This window comes from Coptis chinensis, chromosome 7, assembly GCF_015680905.1.
Source record: "Coptis chinensis isolate HL-2020 chromosome 7, ASM1568090v1, whole genome shotgun sequence".
In the NCBI taxonomy this organism is placed as follows: Eukaryota; Viridiplantae; Streptophyta; class Magnoliopsida; order Ranunculales; family Ranunculaceae; genus Coptis; species Coptis chinensis.
Window position 1 is genome coordinate 87,361,610 of NC_141462.1, and position 11,933 is coordinate 87,373,542.

General features: G+C 36.4%; 1 protein-coding gene across 1 annotated transcript; it reads right to left on the reverse strand.

Moving 5' to 3' along the window:
* Positions 1–4,265: 4,265 nt before the first annotated feature.
* Positions 4,266–11,681, reverse strand: LOC147489673 (disease resistance protein RFL1-like). The gene is given in 6 exon segments (XM_086574699.1): positions 4,266–4,800; positions 4,898–4,957; positions 5,282–7,398; positions 7,431–8,464; positions 8,467–8,727; positions 11,117–11,681. Coding segments are annotated over 5 exon segments (3,561 nt in total). The 5' UTR covers positions 11,217–11,681; the 3' UTR covers positions 4,266–4,800; positions 4,898–4,908.
* Between the last annotated feature and the right edge of the window lie 252 nt (positions 11,682–11,933).

Here is an 11,933-nt window from a genome sequence, read left to right on the forward strand (position 1 = left end):
ATACTGAAATTTAAGTTAAAGTCTGACGCAAAAACTGGGACTGAAACTGAGCAATCTGCAGTAATAAAATCATATAAATTAAAATATTTACTCTTTTTTGTTGATTCCAAAACCATTAGAATCTAGACTTATAGAGGTACAACCTCATACTTTGACCCGAGTTCATACTTGTGTTTAAGATTATGGAAACTGACTTCAATATATAATAACTGTTTGTGCACATATTCTGGATATGTTGCATTGTAGGAAGTGTATAGGACACTATACTTTATAGATTTGTGGGAAACCAAAACCTAATGAAACCTTAGAGAGTCCTTTATCCGATGCAGTGAGCCTTACTTAATTTGGATGAGTGACGAAAAAGATATGACCTCGACAATTTTATGCGTCAGAAATTCTATTCGTCAGAAAACAATTTTCTGCATAGGGTTTGATTACATATCGCATAAAGCTAGGTGGAGAGTTAGAGTTTTTGTAAAACATGAAAATGTGAGTTTTATAAGTCTTCTTTCTAACTCAATTGGCCTCGTCATATTCCGAGGTCTGTGGAGATAGATATAAGGTCTGGAAGTTTGGTTGACATAAAACAGTGCGTCAGAAATCAGTTTCTGCACACTGTGTTCAAGTCCAGTTTTAAAATAGTTAGATTAAGAGTTAGTATTTTTATAAAACATAAAAGAGTAAGATATGAAAGTCTTCTTTCTATTCCAATTGGCCTCATCGCATTCCAAGTCCTGTGGAATTAATTATGACATTTGGAAGTTTGATTAGCAGAAAATAGTGCGTCAGAAATCAGTTTCTTTGCACTGTGTTTGAGCCTAGTTTTGGCACATATAGAATGAGATTGGGTGTTTTTGTAAAACATAATAAAGTAAGTTCTGTGTGTCATCTTTTCAACACAAAAAGCCTCGATGCGTTTGGATACCTGTGGAAAGGGTTGTGTTATTCGGAAGATAGTCCGTCAGAAATCTAGTTTGCTGAATATTAGGATTTTTACCGTTTTCGACCTAAGTTTTCTTCTAGATGGGCTGAGGTTGGGACTTCGAGTTCTACATGAAAAAATATATCTACATACCTTAGTTTCTAAATAATTAAGTTACATATCATTTGGATGAATGTAGGAAAAACTATAGCATTGCCTATGTGGTTGATAAGAACTACGAAGGCTTGATTCAAATCTTGAAAGATTTGGATACATAGGCAGTTTTGAGCAAAAGTGCAGCCACTACACTACACTACACTATATATATATATATATATATATATATATTAGGGTTTGTAATAATTATATGTGTACAATGTTAGTACTTAATTGTGTACGTGATTGTTGTTGTTTAAAATGTATTCACAAGACATTTAACTAATGCATTATTCCTGATTGAACATTTTGATATCTAAGATTTATATAATTAATAATGAGGTGAGTTGATTAGTTATTGTGTTTGGAATATTTAGTAATGAATTATTGTTTGAGACGATATTTGTTTTGTAATGAAATATTATAATAACTAAGAACTCTTCAGTGTTAAAATCCGGTGTAAAAGTGTCCGGTGAAAATTTAATGTGTCTCCCACATCTTTAGATCTCTCCACGCCTCTTTGATGAAAAGAAATGAAATGAAATATTTATGACTAATTATGTCATGTGAAAAACCGCCTTAGAGAGGAACTAAGACATTCGCCTTGCGGATTGGCTATATTCCTTGAATGTATGGGAATGTAGGTGGGTATTCCTTGAATGTGGCAGGAATGACCCAAGGTATTCATTGAATGTGTCATGAATGACCTGTTAATGTTATGATGTGTATTCTTTGAATGTGGTGGGAATGACCCAAGGTATTCATTAAATGTGTCGTGAATGACTTGTTAATGTTATGATAGGTATTCTTTGAATGTGGCGAGAATGACCCAAGGTATTCATTGAATGTGCCATGAATGACTTGATATTTTATTATGCCCAAAAGAGGCTTTGTGATTGTGTGTATGGGAAGCCCAGAGATGGCTATAACTCACAAGTTACGAGTTTACAAGATGAAAATATGTTTCCTGGAGGTGATATCCCCGCTTGGGACATATATCTTGTAGTGGTACTCGGTGTGAGTGAGGCACACGGATATGTGTGACTTGGCAAATGTGTATAGTGCAAATCGTGGAGTAGGAACTAAGGGGCCATTTGTTTTTGCCTCTTATAAGACCTTGAGGTCTTATAACCTCTTATAAGATGTGGCCCAGTGATTTTGGACATTTTTTTGGTTTGTTTTTTGCCTCTTATAAGAGGCATTCTACTATAAATGTCTTATAAGAGGCTCCAATTTTATAAGTACCAAAATGGATCTACTTAAATTCTATAAGTCTTATAACTTGAAAAATGACTCAAACGCCCCCGTCCATATATCCCTAGCCTCATTTTTCTCTTCTTCCCTTTTCATTATTTTATTCTCCAAATAACTCCATTGCCCTAGCCACCACCGGCTACCACCACCACCACCACCATCATCACCTCCACTACCACCGTATTATTAAGACTATCACCACCACCACTACCGTGCTATTAAAATCACCACCACTTCCACTACCACCACCACCACCATCACTACCACCGTGCTATTAAGACCAATATCATCACCTCCACTCTACCACCACCACCACCACCACCATGTTATTAAAACCAATATCATCACCTCCACTACTACCACTACTACCGCCAATTAAGATAGTTTTTTAAAATCGATATTCTAATTATCAAAATTGATTTGAAACCGAAAATCAAACTATACGTTTGTTTCAAATTAATCTATTCAAGTTAAATGTGATGTAAAGTAGGGTTATATTTGTCAAATAACCATCTATAAGATGTCATGTATTTGTTTTTTCTATTTTTACAAGTGTTTATAAGAGGAACTTAAAATGAAAAACAAACCATTTTATAAGACCATCTTATAAGACCCTCTTATAACACATGGTCTTATAAAACCCTCTTATAACTTAACCCAAAAAAATAAATAGCCCCTAAATGTTAGGCTGTGTCTTTTAATAAATGAGTCAACGAGATAATTAATAAACAAAGTAAAATATTGATTTTTACGTGTGACTGAGTTATTGCATATGAATATTTATGTATTATGATGTACATAATATCTTATGAGAAATGTATACGTGGTTTGTGTGAGTTAATACTCACGAGGGATGAATGTACTCTCTAGTTGTGATATATTTCCTCGTTCTCATAAGTAGACGAGTGGTTTTTAAGAAAAATGTTGGCTTTAAGTATGAGCGAGTTGCTGGACTTGAATGTTAATATTGATGATATATTATGTCAGATTGTATATTCTCATGGGCATTATGAGAGAAGTAGATATATGAATTAAATGTTTAGGTTTAGGAAACCTAACTTTGTTTTGCAAGAGGGTAGGACTTAATGATATTTTGTGCAGGGACGCTGTCCTACCCTTATACAGAAGGGGATATCGGTAAGATTTAATTCAATGACTAAGTTATTAAAATGAGTTATTATCATGAGTTAATAGAATGGATGTCTTGCTTGGGAAGAAACTATGCCAGTTGAAATGACGAAACTACCTGTCTTCCAAGCTAAGAATGGTTAAGTTATGGGTACATATAAAGTGTTTGTTTGGATAATTAAAGTATGTAATTGTTTTTATGTTGTTGATCTATTCATACCAGCAAATTCAATTTGCTGACCCATGTTTGCTTTCTTTTGCAACGTGGGTGTGTTCTTGGAAACATAGATGATAGAATACAGTGGATGAAGACGCTTGATTTGGATTCGCTCTTGGAGTCTTACTAATATAAGGTATATGAAGTATAAAGTCTTAATTTGAAACAGAATTTGAAACAGATGTAATAGAGTTGTTTCGAAATTCTTAAATTTGTACATTAAGAGTTGTTATTTTGGTTTTAATTTGATCTCATATTTTAATATCGTAGTTAATAATAGGTTATTAGGATTTGGTTTCATTCTAGATTTTCAGAAGATAGAATAGGGTGTGGATAATTCCCTATTTTAAATATTCTGGAAATTTGGAGTGTGACAGGAAGGCGAGCCCCCCGCACTATAGTTTAATCCCTGCCAAGGCAAGGTCGTTGATTGAATTATGTATGCACTCTCCGGGGAGCACTTCCTAGTTTTGGAAGTGATTCCCTTTTATCTTAAAAAAAAAAAAAAAAACAAACTTACGATAATACAGCACAAGGGCATAAGTAAATCCCCCTTAGCAATTCTGAGCATCACGTGCGGTTTAGAACTAAGGCAAAAGGGGTCTCTAATCTCTATTACTATGCATTTTGTTCGCTGTCCCAATTCACCAAGCTAGTCTGAACTCTGAAGTACACACAAGTTTTAGGAACAATAAATGCATCCTCTCCCTTGTTCAGAACTTCAGATGCGCACCAAATTACAAAGTTAGAAGCTATTCGTGAGAACTCTAGGAGTGACCTCTATATCCATTTTTTTTTTACGTAAGCAAATATTTTGTCCAGTAACCAGTAATACATCACCCAACTCACAGTCTCTTCTTTGTTGTGTCTAACAAGTAACAAGTATCAAACAACAGACAGATCCACACCACTTACATAAGTGTTTCTAGACCATTAGTCAGCGACTTGATTATACTGTTTACAAGCACATAAAAACGAACTCCTTGAGAAACTATATATCTTCAAGATCTAACATTGCTGTTCAAAATGCTCAAACCTCGTTTTATTGTACGCACTTCAGTCCACTACTGAGAAATGTGAACTAATTAGTTTTAAGTCTCCCAAGTTCAACTCCTTGGTGTTTCTGGAAGAAGACACACACAAAGAGGCCCCATGCATTATGTTAGAAAATTATTGTAAGTAAAATTATCAAAAGGAGAAAAGAAAACAATAAGATTCACCTTAAAACCTTTTACCGCCCACTCAATGAGATGTTTGAGTTTTGCGAATCATGCAGTAACCTGTCAAGTTTTTTACATGAAAGTCAGTAAAGCAGTCACAATCTAAATAACAATGATTTGGTTATAAAACAAAGTGAATATATTAGATGGACCAAAGAGATCAGAACTTTTTCTTTGACATGATGAGCATAGACGGAAATAAAAGAGGAAGCATTATATGAGTGTGATGACAGAGGACTGATCTTGGAGAAAGTAAATTTGCGAAAAATGAAAATGGTTTAGTTCCCTTGTAATAACTGATATAACGTCAATTTTATTTTTGAGTACCTGGACTAGTGAGTTCATCTTGATGACATAACAGAGTGAAAAATAGCTGATACGTACCAGCTTGTGCTAGAGGTCTTCTTTTTCTTAATCTTCTTCCCTTCCTCCGTTATGGGGAACTCGCACTCGGATATAGGGTGAAGGAGATTTTTGGCATAGGGGCTATCCCACTCCAGTGAATCCCACCACTCTTCACTTCCTCTGATGCCTTTGAGATCAGGTGGTGGTGACTGATATTCTCCGCTGAACTGAGGGAGCCTCTTCAGTTCGCCACAATCAAATACTTCGACAAGTTGAAGTGACTCACATATCATCACTCCCTTCCAGATGTTTTTAAGATTTGGTAGCAAGTACAATTTTAGCTTCAGTAATCTAGGGAGAATGATGGTATGGATAGCACTAGTGGTAGTAGTATTGATGGTCCCTTCATCCATTTCTTCTTCAACTAATAGTATCTCCTCCATTTGTCTACAGTCGTAAACATATATCTCTTCAAGGGTTTGAAAGTGCTGCATCAACCTGGTTGAGAGAAGGGTCTTCAGTTCATGACATCCCCATACAGAAATGTAACGCAAAGAGTTGCAAATTGATATCCCACTCCATATGCTCTTCAATTTCAGATCACGAAAATGTATCTTCTGCAAAGTTGGGACTGTGATGACGGCAGTATAACTACTGCTGCTCTTGCTCACATCTTCCCTTTCTTCTACGGCCACTGGCTCCTCTATTTGTTCACAATCAGAAACATACAGTTCTTGGAGGTTTTGGAAGTGCAGCAACAACCTTGGGAACAACATCTTCAACTTTGGTAGGCTAAACAAATCAAATTTCTTTAACCTTGAGACTATGATGGCATTGTTAACGGTAGAAGTGCTGCTCTCTTCATCGGTCTCTTCCGAAGAAATTAGCTCCTCTAGTCCATCACAATGCTGGACACAAACACCCTCAAGGCTTCGCAGTTGCTTGAACAAGTTAGAGGAAAACAAATACTTGAGATAAGGACATTTCCAAATAAACAGTTCATTCAAAGAAGAAAGAGTGCTATGAGTTGCGACGCCCTTATAAAGGGTGAGCAATTTGGGACAATCATGGATTCGCATTTCCTCCAGATGTTGTAGAAGAGTGCTCTGTTCTTCTTTTTCATCTTCTGTAGACAGGATATACTCCATACTAGAGCAATAACCGATATGACACTCTCTAAGATCCCTTACATTGTTTAAGCACACCATTTTCAGCAACCTTGTAAGATCATCTAACATGGAAACATAAAGGAACTTGGTGTTTTGAGGGAGTAAAAGAGCATGGGAAGGCATGCAGCAGGAGTAGTTGCACATAAATACACCTCTCTTCTTAAATGGTCGAAAAACTTTGTTTACATTTTCTACATCAAAAAAGAAATTGTTCAAGCCTTCAAACTTGACAGATCCGACATATCTAGTGAATTCAGCCAAGTAACAGAAACTGATGGAAAGATTTTCCAAGTGTGTTAGACTTAGCAATTCATCAACAAAGTTGGTTCCAATTTCTCCTCCAGAAATATGTACATCATCCACACAGTAAAGCTGTAACTCTTGGAGTAATGGTAACTTCGATATTAATCCAGCGGCAATTTCTCTCAGTTTTGTATGTTGGAGATCAAGGCGTTTGAGATTAACCAAGGCTTCCATCCCCTGTGGCAGTTCAATGATGCCAGTGTCGCTGAGGTCTAATATTTTCAAGGATTGGAGCTTGGCTAGCGAAGGTATTGTCTCCAATCTGTGACAATTGTATAAGAGTAATACGTGAAGATTCACCAAGTTCGAGATTGAATTAGGCAATACCTCTATGTCAGTTTCAGATAAGTTGAGAAACCTGAGATTTTGCATGTGCGTAAAGAAATGATTTGCTATATTTCTGAAAGGATTTCCTTGAAGTAGCAAGGTAGAGAGTCTAGGGCATTTTGGACTGATTGAAACACCTTCAATACGATTGTGCATCAGTGAAACCCTTTCAAGATTTTCATCCCATTCATGCACATCTGGTAATTCTTCCAACCTTAAACCAGATTTAATCATGAATTTTTTAGTCGTTCTAGCAATGCATAGGGCCATATCCCTCAATAAATCATGCATTTTCACACATGCATGAGGCTGATCATAGTAACTGTACTGAAATTTACTTTTTTCTAGCATACAACTACGAATCAACTTATTCAATATAGTGCCCCCCTGTCAAGCTCAACTTGCCTATTGCTTCCTTCGACTACTGCTTCCATGATCCAATAATCAATCAAGTCTTCCTCTCGGATATTCCAATCTTCGGGATACAATGCACAGAGTAAGAAACATTGTTTAAGAAGTTCATTTCCCAATTGATCATAACTGAACTTCAAGCACTTGAAGACATTGTCTTCCATGTCCATGATCCAATTGGTAGAGTCTCTCAAGTCACTCAAAGCAACTCTCCACTCTTGAATGTCATCTTTTCCTGTCATAGCTCCACCAGTTGCGACGATTGCAAGGGGTAAGCCAGCGCACTCCTCGATGAGAATTTTTGCGATTTCAGTTATTTCTGGGGCAAGCAATTCGGCAATTTTATCCATAAACAATTCCCAAGCTTCCTCCTTGGAAAGAAGTTCAACTTCAATACTCATTTGGCATTCCATCTTCTTGCACACTTCAGAGGACCTGGTACTTAATGCTAAGCTTGCATCCACTGTGCTTAGTAGGTTCAGGAATTCCTACCTCATGCAGAGGAAATGCTTCCCACATGTCGTCCAAGATCGTCTGACTTCGTTGTCTACACCTGACAAATCTAGATCGAGTTCCTTTGAAATGTCATCTTGAAGTTTGCGGACATTTGCATCTCTAGATACCGTGATCCATATAATTTTATCAAAACGTTCTTGTTCCCGTAAAAGTCGATTATTGATCTCTTTCAAGATGGTGGTCTTGCCAATTCCCCCCATCCCATAGACACCAATTTTTCTGACTTCATCATCCATTAAGCACTCCCAGACCATCTCCAAATTCTTCTGAGTTTTCTTTTTACTCATAACTCTTGGTGTGGGCATCTTCATTCCCATCTCTGGCACAAAAATCGCTAAGCACTCATATGAGAGTTTGCCACCCTTCTCTGAAAGCCTCGTCACCTTTTCAATCATCTTTGAGATTCGTTTACCCAATTCTAATCTTGAGCAACAATTAGGTACAAGATTATTTAAGCATCTCATTCCTTGCTTAGCTTCCTCTTCAAGGCCATCTAAGACATAATATCTTGGACTTCATCCAACCAAATTTGTACCTTGTCTCTGGGTTTCTTACTAATTAGCTCTTCCTCTTCCATGCGTAATCTCAGTGCTACATCATTCCTTTTGACATTCAAGTCCCGTCTTTTGCTTTTCAGTGTCTCAACTTCTTCTGTGAGGCTTTTCATATACTTCCATTGCTCCATACTGTAGTTGTTTATGCTGTTACATACACAACCGACAATGCTGCCAAAAGCTGCAGCAAACACTTCCATACCTGCTGATCCAACAAAGTGACGGGTAAGAGAAATAACACATTTCTTGAAAATGAAAAGTTAACTAAACGATAAGAAATAAAGAAGTAACTAATGTGGGAATGAAGTAACTATGTTACTCATAGATTAAAACCAATGTCTATGATAACAAGTTAACAACCAACAGTACACTTGCGATAAATAAGTGGAAGAAAATGTCAAATCTCTTAGAACTGGGAAGAGATGTTGACACTCAGATGCAAAGACATAACAGCCTAGTGTACGTAATCCTCTCTTCCTCAGATATGATTAATGATTAGTAAGATAAGACAAATCAATAAAGAGATCTAAAAATGTTAAATCAAATATCTGACAACACATATATAGAGAACATTTTAACAAAGACACACCTTCGATCTTGGACTGCTTTGAGTACAAGGTAACATGTCAAGTATGTGAAATCATGAAAAATTAAAATAGAACCATATATTATATATATGATGATAGATGGTAGACTTCGCCAAATAAAACCTCTGGTCTTATTGTAACGCCCCAAATCTCAAACAATTATACACCTAAGATACGTGACTTTTCTTGAATTTTTTTACAGAGTCTCCTCTGTATTTTGAACATTTCATGAACAAAAAAAAACATATCATAACCTAAAAATCAAAGCAATATATATCTCATTGATCAACCTAGCTACTTAACCGTCTTCATCAATTCTAGAGCAGTTAAGTAACCGGTTTACAAAAATGAGATCACTGCGACATTGGGACTTAGTACGCCAAAGTACTTGAATGTCTCGACTAATGCCAGATCATCCAAGCACCTTGTACAAAGTTATTATCGAAAACACAAGTTAAATATATACATCCAAGTCTTAGAACTATCAAAAAGTTTACATCCTTAACAAATAGTATTTATTATAAAACTTTCTAAAAGAGATACAAAAGAGATTCAAAGATAATACCTATGGACCTTAGTCGCCTTTTAGTACTTTTAACCAACAAATCCCACAAAACCTGTAAGGGTGCAGCAACCACGCGCCCAACAAATAACATCTACTAACTAATCATTTAACAATTTAGGACAAGGATGTAAAAGAGGGAGTTAAATAAAACACAAAACCGGAATAATAAAGTTATGCATTTGAAATAATGATGTTAGTAGATTGCAAAATCGCTTATCAAGATTCATAACAGAACTGGTCATCACAACAGAACAGATTGTCACAACAAAGTAATCCCTCGTAAGGGACTATAATATCTCTAAAGAAATATTCAGATAGGCCAATATAAATTCGTCGCCATGTACTCAATGAGTTCGATCGCCATGTAAGAATGACTTCAACATGGTCATATACATCGACCACCATAACACGGGTTCAATGTGGTCATGTACGTTAACCGCCATTTTATCAACATGGATTCAACTTGGTCGGCCACCTTCATCAAAGTGGGTTCAACACAACATCACTTGAGTTACATGGGTTCAACGCGAAGAACAATTACAAAGACATAACGAAAAGCTCCTAGAAGTGGTTGTGCCAAATGGCTGCCTATGTGCCCTAAACCATCAAACCATACGTAGTTCTTCCATTAAAGTTCAACAGTTCATTACTAGAACTCGACAGTTCATCACTAGAACTCGACAGTTCCAATATTACTAGCTTTAGCTTTCCACGTTCACAAATTGGGATAAGGGCTCTTCACCATACACTCAATGGCATCAACTTCCATTCTTGATAGTGGGTTCTACTTTGGTACCCTTACCGCCACTAGCAAGACATGGGTTCAACATTGTCAATAGTGCCTCTCTCGTCAAAGTGGGTTCAACAAATACATTTCACTTGAGCGTCATGGTTTCTACGTAAAGGCCTAATTTCACTCAATTAATTATGAGAATATGCATACACGCAGCTAAGCGGCAAGACCAAGTTCATAAAGAAATAAAGGAAAAGAAGCTAACCATCAGGCATAAGCATGTATGTGACAACACCCAAATTAGTCTGGTATTAACTATACCCATCAAATTAACACGGAACACGTCAATAAGTAAAATAACAAGAATGTAATAGAAAGTACTAAACATCACGCATATAAAAAAAACAAATCTTCCATTACATACAAATGGATATCACACCATGCGGAGTTAAGAATAAAGCTAAGCACAATCTACTGTCCAACATGAACGTCTCTCTCTTCTGAAGAACATGCAAACCATGCCCTCACTTCTCCACTTTACTTTCAAATAAACATTCTTGTAACATATGGTAAAAACGAAATCAAAGTGCAAGGAATATAGCCTGACACAAGTCACAGCACACACAAACATATTATATATTCCTACTCTAATCAATTACTAACCCTACTATACATATCATTAAGAAGAAAGAATGTAGAATTTACTTACTTTTGAGTTGCCAAATTAGCTCCTTTAAGAATTCAACTCCAAAGCTAAGAATACATCCTTCCAAGCAAAATCCACGGTCCTTAATGTTTCGCCATAACATCCATACTCTAATTTAGTAAAACCCCCAATTTTCCAAATCGAAATAGCTCTAATTCGACACCCCACCAATTAAAACCCTCCTTTGTATTTCATATCAATAGTGATCATTAGAATGTTTTTAATCACAAAACTAGTGGAGAAATGGTGCCGATTCTTCCCCCACATCAAAACCCAATTTTTTTTTCCGCAGACAATGACCGACTTTAGGTGGACGCAAACCAGAATCTCAAATTTCGTGTAGAAAGTTGATACCTCCACATTTGCCTCCACCTAGAGATGGGTTTTTGGCGAAATTCCAAATGGTGGAGGCAAATATGCAGTTGATGCCTCCCCCTAGAGATGCCTCTTACATTACATCATTTAGTGAATCAAGAATGGAAAAAAGAAGATTCTATGTTTATTAAACTTTTTTATGCAAAGTAACAAAAGCTAGTTGAACATAAATAGAAGCTATTGAAACATTAAAAACCCATACCTGTAGTTTGCCAACTTAATACACTCAAAGGGATTGAGAAGCAGCTGTTTAAGAGCAGGAAGAACGTGTTTATCTTCAATACTCCACTCTGTTGACTTAATAGCTTGGATGGCAACGTACACTGTAGACAATACTGGTTGCGTGCGGACCAGGTAATGTATTTAAAAATATCTGTTAAACACTTAGACTATATATAGTATATATACATATCGGTTTTAGTTTCCGAAACAGCCAAAAAAAAAA